Below are 19,914 nucleotides of genomic sequence, written 5' to 3' on the forward strand. Positions count from 1 at the left end.
TTGTGCAACCATCAGTCAGTCAGACAGGAAATTTGTAATGTAGGTTTTTTTTTAAAATGGTAACATTTTATTAAAAAAGTATCAACATGTTGATTTGCAGCAGGTACAATGAGTGATGGTCTAAGGTACCCTGACGCAGTTACAAACTACATGCCTGTGTACCTGAAACTAGATACAGCGACGAAAGACATGTAAAACATTTGTGCCAAATGAAAATGAGTATGAATTTTCAGAAAGGGAAAATGTCCCTCACTGTGGCTGTGCAGGAATGTGAAGGCTCTTAATCTTAATCCTTGGAATTTGTGAGGGGGCAAAGCTGATTGTGTGACCTGCTGCCTGGCGGCCTGAACCCCCCACCGGTCAGTGGACTAATAGAGCATTTCTTGATAAGTTTGCACCGAGACATGCTGTTATAACTGAGACACACTGTTACAACTGAGACACACTGTTATAACTGAGACACACTGTTCCATGTTTGAGGTCTTCATCAAAGCAATCCAGCAACTCTATCGAATGAGTGTGGCTGATTGCAGGTTGGGATCAGTGTCCTGCTGTTACATGTGTTTTTTGCAAGTCTTATCAGTAGATTTATAAAAGGCAATTTCGACCTTCCTTTGCATCTCATATTTTACCTTGTGAGAAAAAAAAAAAACAGGCCTAGTTTGGAGTTACTAATCTGTCTCCCCTCCTGCTCCCCCCTGTTCTCTTGTTGCTGTCCCCCTCCTGGACTGACTGGCATGTGTGCAGAATGAAAATGTGAGAGGCCTTTTGTCCCGCTGGTTTCAAGTAAGTGCTCTGCCCTCAGACAGGAGAATAGGAGCTTTGGGAGAGCAGGTTTTCCTCTTCTCAGTAGGAGGAGAGACACATGGCTGCTTAAAGAGGAGCAGAAGAAGAAGAAGAAGAAGAAGAAGACAGGGGAGACTCCAGTCCCCATCAGCCTTGAGATGCACTAGGTATTTTATTTAATCTCCTCAGTAGTTGCTCTGACTTAGTCATTTTGCTATCTTTTGCTATTAATGTAACTTTTGAAATCAGGAATTCCTGTGAAAAGACCAGGGCCTCCTGGCCAAGAAATATCAGAGTTTAAAGGCGAGCTGCGGTTTGGGTGGAAGTATTAACAGGCTAAACCTGACGGGGGATTATTGAGCTATGAGGTGAAAACACACTGACTGGTTATTTGGTCACTTTATGTCACGCTCAAGTTTTCAAAGGACAAATAAGTTGTCATCGGAAACCATTTTCTCTCTGATATGGATTCGACCTGCAGCTCCTGATGTTTACTGAGCTGAGAGGATTGTGAGGAGAAGACGCTGCTGGAGTTTACACAGGTACCTGTTTTTACTCACTTTGCACTTGAGGAAATGTTTCAACACTATGCAACTGCTTGAGATTAGATTTGATACTGATTGTAAAAATATTTGTTAAACATTACAATGTATATCACATCAAATCAGACATTTTTTTATAGTAATCGCTAATTACTGAGAATCTGAAGTACTTGATAGGTCCAATATTATATGCTTTGATACATAATAATGCAGTAGATTGTTGTTTCCAGTGATGAATGAACAGGCTGGGGAACTATGATGTGTGACCTGACCATTTATGTTCGAATTACTTATATTTTGGGGGGCTTTTTTGTGCCTTTACTGTATTAGGACAACTGGAGATAATGACAGGAAAGGGGGGAAAGAGAAGGTGGATGACATGCAGCAAAGGGCCCAGATAAACATAAACTGAACTGACTGTCAAAACTGATTATTTCCAACAAAATGATGAACACACAGCTTCTAAATATCTCTCAAATTAACACACTTCCATGAAATGCCATTTACATATATGTTTTGGCTTCATGAGGCCGTGTAACATATTCATGTGTAGAAATTGTTTTCTTTCTTGGTCCCAAAATAGGTCACAAGGTCACAAAGACATCTGACCTATTGTAATACAATATTGTGATTATAGCACAGTAAATAAACACTGCATTGACACAATTTTAATCAGATTTTTATAATTACAATTATAGAAAATGTATATATCAGTTATATGACACGAGTGGCTCAATTCTTTTAAAGAAATTAAACATCGTGTTAGGATGGCTGTGTGGCGTCTGGATATTTGAAGCAGGAGTCTGAGGCAGAGGTTTGGTGCAGACCAAAAGCGGGTGTTTATTTTCCCCAACATTTAACATACAACAGAACTACATTATGACGAGCTGCATGGAGTCCTGGCAGTGGCAGTGCTTGCTGGAAACTGGCTGCTTTATATATAGCCTGCCACTGCCATTATCTTCTACCCCTCCCACAGTATAGGGAAATATGCGCCACACCTGACAGAAAACTAACACAACAAACACAAATACATCAGAATACATCTACATTATACTAATATAAAGTATTCTACCTGATCTTATTTTATCTTACACCATACCAGTCAATCCTAGCAATCCTGACATACAAACTAAAGTCCCAGACACCCCTACACCAATCAACAGGTGGTATCTCCTGGAACCTTTAAATTTGTGCTTGGTTGACCTGGGTACTCTTTTGCCCAGAACACCCTGAAGATGAGACACAACAGGTGAGTGAACTTGCATTCAAATATCACACATAGTCAGCCACAAATCAGTAAACTAAAATGTTGTATGTAGTGCTTTATACCATTACTTCATTACGTTTAACTAACTGACAAACTGAATGTGTGTTTGTCTTCCAGGAAACCTTTCACCACTGAGGAGGTATCTACTTAACAGCATCAGCAAAATGTAACAATTTCAATAAAACAATTCAATCTTCTGGTTCAGTGTCTTATTCTATTATTAACTGTTAACATTGTGCTACACAAAGTGATAATGAAAGGACCTTCATTACACATCGTCTCTCAGCCCAGCTCCTGGTCTTTATGCTAAGCTACGCTAATCAGCCTAATATTTACTGTACAGATATGACAGAGGTGTCATCTCCTTTAGCTCCCAGCAAGAAAGGGCATACGCTCATTTGCCAAAATGTTGAACTATTTCTTTAAGTACATCTACCCTTCACTTTGTGTTCATACTGTATACAAATAGCGGTTTCCTGGGCGAGAGTCCTGTGCACATTTGACCCCGACCATCTGTCCCCGACCTCCTCCCTATGTCCCTCCCTTTTCATTTGTACTTTTTATGATTGTTATGTTGATGCAACCACTTTGTGGAAGCTATTGGGTATCCATAAAAGAATAAAGCATAACAAGAGAATGTTTGCCCGACCCTCTCATTCTATCTATTGCGTACTGTGTGTCTGCTTTTCTTGCAGTGCCTTGAATGCAGGTAGATAGAGCGGCAGACAAACGTTGAGTGCAGGATGGAGGAAGCAGCAGAGGACAGAGGCAAGATGACCAGCCAGCAGGCTCTGTGTGACCCTGACAAGAAGACCAGTAAACGCCCTGGCATCTCCACTCTCAAAGTACTAAAGCTGTCTGTAATCAAAACTTTGCTGTTGGGTACTTGTAATTCTGTTTTTCTTGACAGGCTTAAGTTCATTCTGTTGATGCACTTTAGATGAAAACGTGTTACAAATCTAAAAGGTAGCGGTGGTGCAGTTGTTAGTTCTGTCCCCTGACAGAAGGTTCAAACCTCGATAAGCATGTAAAAAGATGGATGGATAGATGCTTATAATGTGAGACTCACATCAGTTGTTGGTCACTTTCAGAGATATGCTTCCCCCAAAGTAGGTGAAATCAAGTCAAGAGCTGATCTTATGTTGTTCTCAATAATCTTTGCAGGCCACATTTCTCCTCTGGATAAGCCTCACCATCAGTCCTGAGCACAGCTTTGTCTGATTGCAGCACTACATCAGCATGTGCAAAGTTAATGGAGCATTTCTCCCAAACCACATCTATACAACAATTTCATTCCTTATGGGCCTTAGCTCAGTCTGGAGGGTATTGGGTTGAAAAGCAAATATTCAAAATCATCACCAAATAAAGCCTAAAAATAGCAAAAAATGTACCAAACTGTATCAGCAGCTTTATCTGGCTGCTCTGGTTTTGCAGTTTCTGTTTCACATTCTTTAATCTAAGGATATTTTTAAAATATAAACTGATTACTCAACCCTTACTCCAAATCAGACGAGGAGGTGGAGTACACGGAATTATACATGGTGTTACTTATTAGACAGCACATTGATTCATGTGCTCTAATTAGGGTTTTCATGAGTATTTAGAGCCCAAGGTGGTCCATACCTGTCAGATTGAGTCAGGTTTAAGCTGAGAATGAAAGCCTCTGCAGCAATACAGCATGATAAGTGAAATTCTGTACATGCAAAACATGCAGGAGATTTCCAATAATCCGCAGAGGGACTTAACTTAGCAATAAAGAGACTGCAGGGTGCCCACACACAGAGTAAAAACCAAAGACTGTGGAGGCTGTGATGTAGGAGGCAGAACTGTTTCAAGGCATATGTCAGCGGCATACAGAGTGCATGTAAAATCAGCTCAGCGACATGTTAATAATACAGCATATCGAAACACAACTTTGATAAACAGCCAGAAACTTGTCATTTTTGGGACTGAGTGTGTGTGAGGATCATGTGCATAAAACTATATTCAGTTCTCAATCCAGAGTAAAGTAAATTTGAGAGTAAATGTAATGCCCAACAAAAAGAAGGTCTTCAAACCCAGACAAGATATGCATTTTTTAGATCATTTTCTATTTAGTTTTAAGTGGCTGTAATCGATATTTGTGTGAGATAACGTGAAAACATTCTGATGATGTGAAAGAGGGCGCTAATACTGACGACCCTACGGAGAATTAACACCTGAATATGCAGCTCTGCTAAGAGTCAAGGAGCTTTATAGCAAGTTCTATCCCAGCGATTAGCTGTCCGACCTGCAATGATATGCACACAGCGGTGATCAAGCCGCCCACAAATGGCAAAAGATTTTAGATTATTTAAGATTACTTCCTCGTTGTAGTATGTCCTTGACAGCATTTATGTTTTATCAGAGTAGATAAATATATTTTTTTGACTTGTTTTTCCCTTTGTGTTTTCTAGTTATTTATTGTGGCGCTGTCCTTCGCCTGTTTCTCCAAGGCTCTGACGGGAACCTACATGAAGAGCTCCATCACTCAGATTGAGAGACGTTTTGACCTCTCCAGCACGCACATTGGACTCATAGATGGCAGTTTTGAGATGGGTACCATCTGTTTGTTGACTTAACCCAAATCATTTGTGCACCTGATCAGGTCTTTCTTTTGTGTCTCCTACGTTTTCAGTTTGACTGTGCAGCTTATGATTCACTGAATGTATTTTTTCTTTCTTCTGCTCTCTCCTTCTGCATTTTTGTTGTTGCTGGAGGTAGGCAACTTGCTGTTTCTTGCGGTGGTGAGCCATTTTGGGGCCAAGCTGCATCGACCCAGACTCATCGCCATGGGTTGTTTTCTCATGGCTGTAGGGGCCTTTCTCACTGGGCTCACACACTTCTTCATGGGACGGTAAACATTAACAAACACCTGATTTAAGAAACTTTTGAAAAACAAAAATATGGAGAAAGACCTCCAAATGATCCTGTTAATGTCTCTTTGTGGCACTGCTGGTTTCTTACAGCTACAAGTACGACACAGTCATTCAGGTTTTCCAGAATGACAGTGTGAATATAGTGGCTTGTGTGGAAGATATACCCGAAATTCAGATAGAGCCCTCTGTGGAAGACAACGCAGGTAAAAATGATTTCCACTCATACATCACTGAGTTGAATTCCCATTCCCATCTAAATCTGAAATAACCAATCATTTTTATGCAGGGAAGACACTCAATTTTACACTTCATGAAAAGTCTTTGGTGCAATTTTTGGTGCCATGGCAGCTTTCGCTAACAATTAGTACGTAGGTACCTTTAGGTGTGAGGGAACACTGTCTCATTTTTGTAGTCGCTACTAGATTATTTGTAAATTGGTGGCAGGCTTTTCAGAGGCGCATTTCTCCTCTTCTCTTTTCTAATTACACACACAGCTAGTCTTTATGTAACATATAGGCTTTTTATGTGTTCCTGGATAAGCTGGACTTATCTTCTGCAACAATGAAGTAAAAAAGGACCATATACCTGTTTATAATCTGTCATGAGGGACTTCTCTGCTGTGTGTGTGTGTGTGTGTGTGTGTCTGCTCATCTCTGTGGTATAAATGGGCCGATTTAAAAACACATTTACAAACAGCAGTGACACTATTTCTAATGGATTATCTCATGGCAGAGAAAATATAAGATGCCAAAGCGATCCCTACAGATCACGAGCCGCCTACGGAGCTCCACACGCGGTGTGTCTGAGCAGCCTTATAGGTTGACATGGGCACCGTAAGGATGCAGCCAGTGCTTTGGTATGCTTCTGTCTCCCCAGCATGATATGGAGAGGGCAGAAAAGAGTACCGGCAGGTTGTAAGACGTGCCGGTACACAAGAAAACGTCATGGTACATCAATGAGTAAAAATGTAAAATGCCGGGACTGCCTACCGGTCAGAAAGGCATATTCATATTCATCTACTGGCAGTGGGAAAAGAGCGAAAAAACCCTTGTTACATCAATAATTAAAAGGTCACATATGAGCTTGTATCTTGCCCTGAAGAGGACATGTAGCACAAGAATTACAAACCTACCAATAAAACTTTGCAACTGTCAGATATGCCAACCCTTTCTGTTAAACCTCTACACATAGAGATAAAATATACAACCTGAGGTCAAGGCTAACTATACTAAATGCCTTTGCTATGATCTCTGAACAAGAAACCACAACAGTAGCACATACAGAGTCCGCCTGAACATGAAACCTGGCTAAAACCCCCATCAAGCCACTGGCTTTCTTTCAACCATCCCCGGAATGCACTGACCCTGGTCTGACCTTCAAGCCACTCACCTCCTGTGCTGTGTACCACTCAACCCCAATGCTAAACCTCCTGTGTGGCTGATAAATCAAAACTTCTGTAATTATAAAAGGACAAATCTCCCCATCCCTGCTACTAGAACTAAACAGAGACATCTCATTCACGTGCTTGCCACAACAGCACCAATGATCAGTCTGTGTGTGGACTGCAAAGCACAACAACAAGAGCTGAAAGCTGGAAAACGAAAGAGACTGAATTATATGTGGGACAATCAGGTCTTACGGCATCACTGAGAAAGCAGACATTGGTAATATTCATTGTGATAAATTCAGCTTGGACTCGTATCTGTCTATGTATTCTTCAATGTTTTGAGGAGCAGCTTTTGTTCCAATCAATACTAGTTCCCTGAGATGAACTTCAGCTGAAATGTTGCGTCCGTCTTTCTATTGTAGAGCCATAATTAATTTCTCTTCTCACAGAAACATGTCATACAACCGCAGAATGCAATGTATTGATCTCGTTCAGCTATTCTGATGAGATGTATTTAGAAAGCAACACAATATAGAAGTCACCCTCAGTGCAGTGGTGTACAAGCTTAAAGCCACATCCTATTATTGATATTGAATGAACTCCACATTGTATTCATACTTTTGGTTTTGAGGTAGTCCGTACATACAATTGAGGCAGCAGACTTTATTTTCTATTTCACAATAACATGCTGGAGGGATTCAATACAAAGTTCGGTGTTTATTTTAAATTCAACTTTTGATAAAGTCTTTCTGTTAGTTACAAAATAAAGCATCTGTGAATGATGCAGACAATACATACACACAGAGAACATGCACACACTTGCATTGTGGTGGTGATTCGAACTAAATGTTAAAACTTATTTGTTGACTTGCGTATTTTCTATGTGAAAAACATTGGGCCGTATTTAAACGATCTATGACGCATCGTCTAAAGCGCATGGCGCAAGTGCGTTTAGGGCGTGTCCTACTCCCCTTTGCTAGTTAAACAACAAATAATCTGGGCGCAAAGTAAGAAACAAAGAGCTTATATTTAGACTCTGAATTAGTCACTGGTGTGTTTTGGGCGTAACATAAATTAAACCAATCTGAATTTCATCTTCCATTCCCTTTAAGACCCAGGTGCGCCAGGACCTGGCCCTTTGCAATTGAAACAGCGGCACTCATCTTCTCTAAGGGATAGGTATGTGGTCCTCGGCTGCTGGACCCTCTGCGTCTGCCTGTATGAACCTGAAAATTAGCATAATATGACCTCTTTAAATCTCCTGACTCGCCGACAGGAATTGGTCAGGATCCAATGTTCACAAAGATCACACACACAGTTTAGATTCGTACAGTAAAATTGTTCGGTGTGAGGCAGCCATCCTCCTGATGAATCCCGAGCTCCAACAGAGCTGTCAAAAAGTATTTATTTCATATGATAAAAGTTTAATTCTGTTTCCTTCTGGAGAGTTTACTCTGCCCTGTCAAGTTTATAACTTAGCTTTTAGTTTTACTGCTTAAATGTTCCACGATACTTGCTGATATGTGACATTACTGTTTGCGTGAACGCATATAAAAATGACTGAAGGCAGCCTCTCTAGTCATTAAAGCAGAGTGTACACGTGTTGTGAACCCATCTGTGTAGGCACATCTTACCATCTGAATAATGCACCCTTTAAATAGCAGTGAAAAGTCACTTTCTGCTGCCTGAAGATAGAAATGCGCCATCAACGCGTCTGACCACACCTCATTTTCAGACCAACATGCCCAGGGCACAGGCAGGTTTTTCTATTCACACAACTTGTTTATCAGATTGCAAAAGTGAAATACATTAATTTCCTTGTTTGTGTGTCTTTATGGAGCCTGTGTGAGAGAATCTGGTTCACATATGTGGATCTATGTGTTCCTCGGGAACGCACTGCGGGGGATTGGAGAGACTCCGGTCACACCTCTGGGCATCTCCTACATCGACGACTTTGCTAAAGCTGAAAACTCACCCTTCTATATCGGTAAGATAACACTGCTTATTTTCAGTTTCTAGAGTTGTTTCTGAAATAGTGCAGATGTCATACTGTATATTATGTTAGTCAATAGATAACCTTCTTCGTCAGACTAATATTTCTGTTACACAAGTTTTGTGTGATTATTTTGTGATGTGCAGCTTGTCTCCAGACCATTACTCTCCTGGGCCCCATGTTTGGTTTCCTCCTGGGCTCCTACTGTGCCAAACTCTATGTCGACATTGGATATGTTTCCATGGGTAAGCGCAATGAATTTGTTTTGGTAGAAGTGTGTGTCATTAGTTATGGTTAGTCGAGTCTAGTCTCTAAGGCTGCCTTTATCTATCGTGTAAAATCAAGAATTCATTAGCTGTGCTTACATGCGTCTATCTGATATTTAACGTTAAGTACTATTTATTTACAGTAGATAAAAAATGAAAAATAAGAAATGCATAGCCAGCCAGCCAATTTTGATCCATTATGTGTGTTTGATCTCTTTACTTAGCCTCCATGTAAGCAGTTTAGTTGGATTCTCTAACCAGAATGATTTGAATCGGGTTGAAAAAATATTGTTCATGTAACCACAGATACTGTTAGACAACTGGTTAATTCAAGTAGACGTGTATCTGCTCCATTAGAGGCACGAGGCCAACAACTATGCCTCTTGTGTAGACCGTTTTTTGGCTGGAACTTAGTGTTTTGACAGAGGAGACGTGGTGACTATGTCTGGAGCTTTGGTTCAGACTGATTTTGACTCGACCTGCTGCTCATGATACAAAGGTCAGACACGACTATAAAAATAGGCTGCACACCTGTCAGGGCAGGTTAGTGAGAACTTTTCTGAGTGTCCCTTTGAGGCATTGTCTCGACTCTCACAGATAGATAAAATCAATAATTTATTCATCAAATAAACTCAATTAGACCACCTAAAGTGTGCTGTGTTCCTACCAGAGTGGAGAGTGTCACATCCCAGATAATTAGGATGCAATTAGTGAGTTTTTTCCCAAATTAAATCCGATCCCTTCACACAGAGGAAGTGACAATTAAATTAGTTTCCTCCTTCTGCTGTGCACTCACTCAGAAACTCTTTTGTGCCATCCAGAAAGTGTAACCATCACTCCTAAAGATGCCCGCTGGGTGGGCGCCTGGTGGATGGGCTTTCTGGTGTCGTCCGCCCTGCTGCTCATCTCCAGCATTCCCTTCTGGTTCCTGCCCCGCTCTCTGCCAAAGCAGGGGGGAGACAAGGGAAGGTGTGAGAACCCAGACGCGACAGAGGACACCTTCAACAACAATCACAACCTCAAACTGACTGACATTGCTAAAGGTTGAGACAATCATCTCCATATTCACATAACAGAACAGTGATGACACTTTATTGGATTTCCAGTTAAAAGTTAGACTAGTCTAGTTAGACTTGGTATTTTACTAAATTACAGTGTGCAGGTTTATAGTGATTGCTTGTATTACTACTGGATGTCCTTCCACAGGGTTTCTTCCCTCACTGAAGCGCCTGTTGGGAACTCCTGCCTACTTCCTGCTCCTCTGTGGGAGCGTCCTGAAGTTCAACTCTTTCATCGGCCTGTTCACCTTCAAAGCCAAATACATGGAGCAACAGTTTGGACAGTCTGCATCCAGAGCCAACTTCCTCATAGGTAAAAAAAAAAGAAAAAAGAATTGCATTAATAAAGTTGACATGTGTGGAAAACCTCCAACATTCGCATGTATGCTCCTCCGATCACAGGGCTATCGCTGAAAAATTGTATAAATAGTATTAATGGGATAATGGTAAATGCTAAAATGTTGATATCCGTAGAAAAGTAGAGAAGAGTCATAAAGTCAGCAAACTGACTAGGTATCAGTTACACATCATTATGTAAATCCTAAGTCAGCTAATGTTAGCTCAAATTAGCCATTGTAAACTTGTGGTCATGAAAAATAGGTATAGCTAAAGCAGCAGTACTGAATTGAGCAATAGTACATTTTATTGTTTATGAATTCAAGCTTTCATTTGTAAAAAGAAGAATGTGTTCTTTCTAAGGAGAGTTAGTCTATATGAGATGTCATGTTTGTCGCAATTTTCATATTTTGATAGCCAGGCGAGGGATGTTCAGCTGGTGGCAAACTAGTTGCCACTAAATCCTACACACACACTTTTAAAGATAGACTGACCACCTCTCACTTAGGAGCCCAAAACTCATTACTTACTCAAGGCTAAATGTTTGATTCTGTGTGTACAAACTGTAAGAAACTTAAAAAAATAACCAAAGTTGTCTATGATTTGGCGGTACTTACACCTTCGATAAAGTTCAAGGGGTCAAAAGTCAGAATTCAAGTCAGCAGTGCCTGGTGTCTCATGAAACACTACCATCTCTCCAACACTTCTACTCAAAGCTTAAAGGAAAAAAATGTTGTTTCCCTTGTTTTCTTCCTTCTAGGTGTGCTGAACCTTCCAGCTGTGGCAGTGGGGATCTTCCTTGGAGGGCTGCTGATGAAGAGGTATAAACTGAGTCTGGTGTCAGGAGCGCAGCTGTCCTTTGCCACATCATTCATGGCGTACCTCCTCCTGCTGCTGCAGTTTGGTACCAAGTGCGACAACATTCCTGTGGCTGGGCTCACCATCTCATACAACGGGTCAGTGCTGAGGCATGACGAGTATATGAAGATGCTTTAATAAACCAAAATAATGTAACATAGCAACTCCTTTTTCAGCCTCAAAACACAATAATGCTGATATTTCTAGAGGCACCACCTGCAGCCAGTGTGAAACATAAACCCTCTTTGCTCTGCAGGACGCAGAGTGTGTCATCCAACAGTGATATGCTCTTCTCAGAGTGTAACAGAGACTGCTCATGTTCAGCAGAGGAGTGGGACCCCGTGTGCTCAGACAGCGGCATCACCTACATCTCTCCATGTATGGCTGGCTGCCTCGGCTCCAGTGGATACGGCAAGAAAACAGTAGGGCTGCACACTGTTGACGCACACTAAACCTGCTCATCAGCCTGTCTGAGGAAGATTTTTGAATCTGATGAGTGTAAAATTACTTGACCACTTACAGGTTTCACAATCCAAAGAGTGATCTGCAATTGTGCAATGTGAACTTTTATAACAAGGAAATTTCCAAATAATTAACATTTGAGCAGCATGTCCATAAACGGACTGGACATGTTTATCAGCAGTACCATGCAGCCCACAGGGTTCATTCCAGAAAAAACACTCCTCAGTAGCAAAGCCAAGGAAATGAAAAGTTAATCATGAAAACCCCAAGATGAATAAGAGTATTTATTCCTTCAATTTCTCTCTCTGTTCAGCAGCTCTGTGAAATAGTGGAATAATTAAAGCATGTTCATTTCGCTACACTTACTACAAAGTCTTTTCAGTTTATCTGTAGTAGTTAATATTTCATTATAAGTTTGATTTCCATTTGTTTTAAGGCCCCACATATCAGAATTATGTATTTAATCACATCTGTCACCTAATTTAACAATAACATTTATTATGTCATGAAAGTTTATTAGAATTCGATGGCAGCAGAAAGTGGAATCAGCAAAGCATGTATCGTGTTCAACCCAAATTATAACTGGGTGGCGCCACACTTATTTCCAGTAAATCCTCCCACTACATTGCAGTTTGTATATCTTCACCAGGTCTTTCACAACTGCAGCTGCGTGTCCGCCTCCTACCCAGCGGGCAGCAGTACGTCTGTGAGGCTGGGCCAGTGTCCTCATGCCAAAGACTGCACCCGAAGCTTCACCTCCTACATGGCTGTGTCTGTTCTCAGCTCCTTTATCAACTCTCTGGGAGCCACACCAGGCTACATGGTCATCATACGGTCAGTGTCTGGAAATCATGCTAACTGGGATATAATAATAATATATATAATAATGTTATTGTTAAAACAAACTTATGATTCGAGCCCAGTGAGCTGTGAGGGACATCACCCATCAAGCATGGTCGTAACCAAATGACATACTAAGTTTTACCTGGCCAAAAATTGAAGTGAGGAAATAGTTAGGAGCCTTCCATTGGACAATTACTGCAGTGATTAAAATGTTTCAGCTGGCAACAAGTTATTTAACCCTAACTGATGCAGTGAGTAGCTTCTCATTTCATAAACATTTCATGTCGGAAGACATATCCTGTGGTCATGGAAAAGATGTTACTCTATTTCAGAAGGGTCAAATTATTTGCCTGCATCAAGCAAAGAGAGCTAAGGGAGATTGCTGAAACTACTAAAATTGGGTTCAGAACTGTCCAACGCATTATTAAAACCTGGAAGGATAGTGGTGAACCATCATCTTCAAGGAAGAAATGTTGGGGCAGTGTTATGATCTGGGGTTGCTTCAGTTGATCAGGTCTAGGTTCAGCTACTAAACCTGAGCTGGTGTATTTGACGAGTTGGGAGTGAGAGTGTGTTGTACAAACATGGGCGAGGTATCAATCTTATCATCTAATTCTCAGCAAGAAAGCAAATAAACATATTACCCAAATGCCAAACTCTTCCTGTGAAGACACTCTGGCACAGCAACATTCTGTTTTGTAATTGCAGTTGCATCTCACCAGAGCTCAAGTCCCTTGCGCTGGGTATACAGACCTTGGTAACTAGGACTCTTGGTAAGCTTCATTACTTCCACTTGCATGTCAAGTACAATTTTTTACTTAACAATATGGTGCACAAAAATGTGAGTAGTTACTAATGCATGAGTGAGGAACTCATTTAATTTTGTTTCCCTTTTTTATTTGGACTTTTTGATTTTTAATGATAGTACTGTGTCTTATCCCTTTGGTAAAAATGTCACCTTTAGTCTTGTTGCACATTTTTGTTTTAGTTTTTGATATGTGGCAGTCAAAATAACATAATGTGATATATACTGTATTGACAGGTACCACTGTAATGTTGTAGCAGTACATATCTTGTTGGTATGTTATCTGTAGGTGGACTTCCTGCACCAGTGTATTTCGGAGCCCTGATTGATTCAACTTGCCTGAAGTGGTCGATCAAGAAGTGTGGGGGCCGGGGGGCATGCCGCATTTATGACTCCGCTATGTACAGGTACGCCATGGACTACAAAAATGTGGTAATAGTAAGTCATTGCTATTCTGAATTTGGTCACAAGTGTTGGGTGTTACTTTAGACTCTATAACAATAAAGATTTCTTTGATTGGCTCTATTTTCAGGATCATCTTCCTGGGTCTGATCACTTGTCTCAGCGGTTCCTCGTATTTCTTCATCATTGCCGTCATCATCCTCCTTAGAAGACAATTTCGGAAACCAGAGCGAGAAACGGAGACGCCGCGCAAAAAACAAAAAAAGGAAATTGAACTTCAGGCCCCATCAAATCCCACTGAGAAGAAGCCTCGCACTCCTAAACCTCAGAAACTCATGCCTCACGCTCCCAAAGTATGTGCAAGGATCACAGTGGAACTGGAGGAGGGAGGGGAGGTTCAAGGAACAGAGCAGCTCCCCCACGATGGCAGACTCATCTCTACAAATAGCACCCAGGAGAGGCAACAGCTCAAATCCCTGACAGAGATCACTGTTGAGTTTACTCCTCTTCCAAGTGTGGAAGCAAAGATGGAGATGGACGGGCAGGAGGAGGAGATGAAAGAGGGAATTGAAGAGTTTTGCAAAGAGATGCATGCACAGTTGGATAAAGAGAAGCTGGATCATCAGACAGATGACAAGAACAAGTTGGAGAAAGAAACTACACAAAGTAAAGAAACCGACAGCCCACAAAACTAAGATGTTCATCTATGTTGTCTCAAACACAGGGTCAGACAAGGCCAACTAGAACCATTCTAGAGATGTCACTAAGTTTGGCACATTTAAATGAAATGTCAAGAGGGATTGCTTTTTCTTAGCATGGTTTATGCTAACAGTATTTTTCCCTTTTGTATTACCAGATAGAGCTATCAGTGGTGCCATTTCCACAGCTGTAGAAACATAGTACAATACTTGGTATAAAAATGGAATAGCACTGGACGTGCACATTGAACAACAGTCCCAAATACTGACTGACTTATATGATCATGATTACAAAGCCCAGACAGAAAGGCTTGAAACTTTCGGGGCAAACTGACTGTTTCTCTTTATGTCAATAAATAAACTCTTGAATATGTTATATTATTGTCAAATTAAATTGCGCAGTCTCAAAAACATACATGAAAACAGTGTTAACATCATGCTGTGAACACAAATAATGTGAAAATTATGTTCCTGTTAGCTTCCTTCCTTACAGGTTGTTTATGTGCTAAAAGTACAAATTAGGAACACAGTTTTCAGATGTAAGCCATTGTTAATTAAACCTGCATTGATTGTTTTTTTTTGGCCACTTGGGTGCAGTGCAACAAGCTGTGAATGCAATATTGTCTCATCACCACCTGATAAAGTTGAAGGACAATTGTGCTAGCAAAGAGTGTCTTATTTACAACTTGAGCAGACACGGAGCATCAATAGCATTCATTTGAGTCGTGTTTCCGGCCACTTGATGAACGTCGTCCCATACTAACTCTCTTGGTTTGCTCCCCAACAATATTTGGCTATTTAGCTGCTAAATGCTCCATTACGTTCCCCTGCTAGTCGCTAACTTTAGCTCTGTGTACACAGAGATTGCACAGTAGCCTACAGCTGCAATGAAGACCCTTCTTGTTGATTTTTCACTCTTCACAACGGCTGCATTATACCGCCTGTGTGTGATTTTAGATAGCATGCCTGCATCCCGCAAGCAAAAGAGGGATGACAATGGTATCGCCGTCTAGTATTACATGGCAGTAACAATCCTTTACCAGCTCTGTTAAATGCTGCTTAATACCATCCTCTACTTGATGGCTAAATAGCTCCCAGATTTTGCTTTGTCTCACCAATTTTCAGACATTTTCCATTTTTGATCTTTGAGTTAGCTGCTTACTGCGGCTAGCTGCTTTTTAAATGTCCTGCTGGTGAATCACACACATAACACGTCTTCAAAACGTCACACCCCTGTCCTGTTCTACCAGAATTTACGCTGATGAGAGCTGTGAGATTTTACCAAAATAGAAAAAGTTTCAGGCCATTAAAAACCAAAATAATCAGTTAAAAGATGCTAAAGGTCTGTAGAGTGGAGAGAAACCGCAGAGTTGGCTGATAAATCTGTGGGTTTTTCACTTTGAGCAACTCTTTTCACATTACATGAGTTTTTCTGATCTGTTGTTCACATGAAAATATTGATAATAGCCACTTTAGACCAGAACAGACCTCATACTTTATCTGAGCTGACTAATGTTACATTTATGTACAGAAGAGGAGATATCAGTGGTGTAATAAGGCTGGAGGAGTAACTGCATGTTTGTAGCAATATTTGTCGGGAAAAAATACCCACTTGCATTTCTGACCAAGGAGTCATTTATTTCCATGCACACAAACAACTGGCATTTGTTTTCCTGGTACAGGTAGGTGTTGGTGACGTTAACGGTTTATTTGTGTCTGTGGGTGCATCATGGGCCAGGAGGAGACCATACACACTGCTTACAATTATGTGAGGACTCCTCTCTTGACTAAAAGGTTGGGCTGTTACACAGACAAGATCTCTGTGACCGTTGGTTCCCGTTGCATTCCTCATTCCTCATCACATCAGACATCAGTATTTGTATAATCCAATAGTGGACATATTCTCAGCTAATGAACATTTATTATCCACAGTGAGGCCACAGTCCTATTACCTTTACTGGCACTAGCTACTTATCATTCCCCGGGTGCCTTTTGATCCCTCTTACACCCATTGCTAGAGGAATACTAATAAAGCCAAATTGCGCTTGTGTTTTGGAGCTTTCAAGCCTAAATCTCTTTCTGCAATGAATGTGAAAATGAAAATAAAGCTTCCATAAGGAAGAGCACCTTCAAAGTATGAAAAAGGAAGGTTTTTAGGTTCAAGTTCACCTAACTTTCTGAAATCTAAGGGTTAGTTGTGTTATCAGTGGCTTTCTTTCTGTGACAGAAGCACAATATAACACTGCCATACATGCTACATCTGGCTTCACACAGTTACCAAAGTAAACCAAGGGACACAATACAAGATTAACATTACAGACATGTTTCCCCAGACTAAAGTTTATAAAAATAGACTTAAAATCCTACACACACCACCCACTTTCTTCTTCCTTTTCAACTCCCTTACTCTTCCTTTTCTGTCTTTCCTCTTACAATCTTGTGCACATTAGCCTTTCTAACCCCCTTCTCCTCATATTAACTGGAGTAGATAAATATTTAATGGGTCAATTATATATTAAATCAAATTATTATGATTTTTTAAACCAGCATTTGCCAATGAAACCAGATATAAAGGCATTAGCAGGCATTGACAGAAATTTGTTGTACATGGCCAATTTAGCAATTGTTTCATCTTTAAAATGTCAGATCAAACTTGACTGTGGAATCAGACTGTACATGCAAACTACATAATCTACGTGAATTACATTTGTCTTTGTCTGGAGTTACTGCAGGGTTTCTTGGGAGGCTTATGGGAAACACAAAGAGGTGTGAGTTGGACCTTGGTGGGTTTGGGGGTGTTACACGTCCATTAGGAGTGCACTATACCTCTCTGTTAGCTGAAAAGCTGCGGTGAAAACCCACCAGCACTTACCAGCAGTCTGCAGCCTGTGGTGCCATCTCATGAACACAGAGGTTCATTAGAAACATGGTCATGGTAATCATTTTAAATTTAATGTGTTCTGCCCTTGTGTTCTCTGATAATTACATTTTTACGAGCGCTTTTCTTTCAACCATTGGTTCAGTGTACCGATGGCTGAAATACCATTTTCTATTTAATCCACACACAGCTCTGCTTCAAGCTGAAAACGCTCTGCTCCCATGCAGCAGAGGTGGGTGTGGCTCACCTGGAAGAAGTTGATGTCATACTGTATAATTTCATGCGCCAATCAAAGTTTAGTCTGTAAGTCTGATGACCATTGTGTTTTTTTTAAATTCACAAATCAGATTTTTGGGCACATGGGTGCATTGGAAACAGGCTGTGAACACGAACAGTGACATCATCATCATCATCATGTTGATATGGCTAAATTTTAGCGAACAGTTTCCTAGTTAAGCGGTATGTCTGTTGCCAACAGCACGGTATCAGAAAACACAATAAGAAAGGAGCTTACGTACGTGACGTCAAGTTGCAGTTTGGCTAAGTTTTGGCTAAGTTTAGGCACAAAAAACTACTTGGTTAGGTTTAGGAATAGATCATGGTTTGATTTAAAAGAAGTACATTGATTACTTAATACCACAGCTCCTGTTTGGACATCCAGCCAAGGAGCCAAATTAACATTTATTTGGAGTCATGTTTCTGGTGACCTGAAACTTATAAGCCCAAGAGTCTATTTTTAGCTCTGTTTTTGGTCTCAACCAAGTCCTGAGGAAAATACCTGGTTGATTTATCTGCTAAATAGTTGACCAGACAGTCGCTAACCTGCTGGGCATTAAGTGTATGGTCAGTTATTAGGGCTATTTCATTGAAAACTGATGCCTGCTGAAAACAACAATGAGGACAGCGGTGCAAGTGAACCGCAACAATAAAGTTACAGCCAATAAAACTAAAACAATGAGCTAAAAGACGCTAAAACACTCTGTAGGGCTAAGAGGAACTGCAAAGTCGGTCGATAAATCTCTGTGGGTACAAGCAAAACCTTACATTACACGTTACGTGTAGTCAGTGGATCCATAAGTAGTGTAAATATATTGATTATAGCAGCTTTAAAGTTACAGAAAATGTATACTTTAAATAGTTTCCATGAAACTGTTGCAAAGAGACATGATGGCTAATCTCTTAAACTACTCAGAGTCCCAGGTCACGTGCTTATAAAGTGTTACTCTCAAGTTTTACCATCACTTCATTAATTAGTACTCGGTCAGTTGTTTGTGATGTGTCCTGTCAAAATAATGAGACATCATTCATTATTAATGATAATTCATCTTCACATTTATTATTCATTGTTGATGGAGCCCAGAGGGAGGCGGCAGGGCCAGAGTTTGGTGACCTGAAACTTCATTACGTGTCTCAAGGTAAATAGGAAGACAGCTTCCCTCTCCCTGGTGTGGGTTTATGATGGGTCAGTCCCATCGCAGACGCTGATGGCAATGATGACGAAGGTGATGATGAGGATGGTGACGTACAAAGATGCATGTGCGTGTGTGTGTCTGGTGTGTGTGTGTGTGTGTGCTTTGAAAATTTGCATTTTTCTGCAAGTGAACAAGTTTAAGAGTGTACATGAATGCTCAGCCGAGTGTGTGTATGACATATATAAGACCCTCTTGGACTTCCCTACACCCCCATACACCCCTCCTCCCCCTCGTCCTCCCCATTCTCTGTAAATGAAAATGCAAGGCTATATTTGGAGAGAGCTGATGTCACAAGTGGTTTGAGCGATGAGCCTATAACTGTTGGAGTCGGTTTGTGTGACAGTCTGACAAACCCTGGACTGCTCCAGTGACGGACTGGGATCTGCTGGCTACTGGGTAACACCACAGAAAGTAAGTACTCTGTCTCTATTAAGAGCTTAGTTTGTCTTTTTTTAACAGGACCTGTGTGACTCTTGTGTGTGTGGGCTGCTACTGGAAATGGATCACCTTTCAGTTTGTATAATAATAGTTTTCTTATAGGTTTGATACAATATTTAGCTAAATCTCTACCTATCACACATATTTTTAATATATTTAATGTTATGTTTGCATGTGTTATTGTTATGTTTGCATAAAATGATGTGGACGCAATTTGGGATTCTCTGTTTAACGTTAGAATGCATCAAAAGCCAACAAATACACAGAATGCCAAACAAAGATGCCAAAGATTTTCTAGTTTCAGCTTTTCTGGACTGTTGGTCAAGCATTTTAAAGACATCAGCTGAGATATCGTGAAGGGGTTTTTTTCATCGTCTGACATTTTAGAGACAAAATGGATCCATTTTTAAGGATATCATTGGCAGATAATCGATAATGAAAATAATTATTTGCAAACCCAATCAGTAACCCTTAAGTTATAAAAATCAAAAGATCAAAATTATATTAATAACATGAGTTGAAC

General features: G+C 40.6%; 1 protein-coding gene across 1 annotated transcript; it reads left to right on the forward strand.

Moving 5' to 3' along the window:
* Positions 1-983: 983 nt before the first annotated feature.
* Positions 984-14,979, forward strand: LOC141008593 (solute carrier organic anion transporter family member 1C1-like). The gene is made up of 15 exons (XM_073481031.1): positions 984-1,328; positions 3,294-3,443; positions 5,034-5,175; positions 5,341-5,473; positions 5,586-5,698; positions 8,723-8,869; positions 9,022-9,120; positions 9,963-10,184; positions 10,348-10,512; positions 11,296-11,491; positions 11,650-11,815; positions 12,505-12,689; positions 13,407-13,471; positions 13,793-13,910; positions 14,036-14,979. The coding sequence occupies exons 2-15, from the start codon at positions 3,342-3,344 to the stop codon at positions 14,598-14,600; spliced, it is 2,418 nt and encodes an 805-aa protein (XP_073337132.1). The 5' UTR covers positions 984-1,328; positions 3,294-3,341; the 3' UTR covers positions 14,601-14,979.
* The last annotated feature ends 4,935 nt before the right edge of the window (positions 14,980-19,914 follow it).

This window comes from Pagrus major, chromosome 14 (genome assembly GCF_040436345.1).
Source record: "Pagrus major chromosome 14, Pma_NU_1.0".
NCBI classification, from domain to species: domain Eukaryota; kingdom Metazoa; phylum Chordata; class Actinopteri; order Spariformes; family Sparidae; genus Pagrus; species Pagrus major.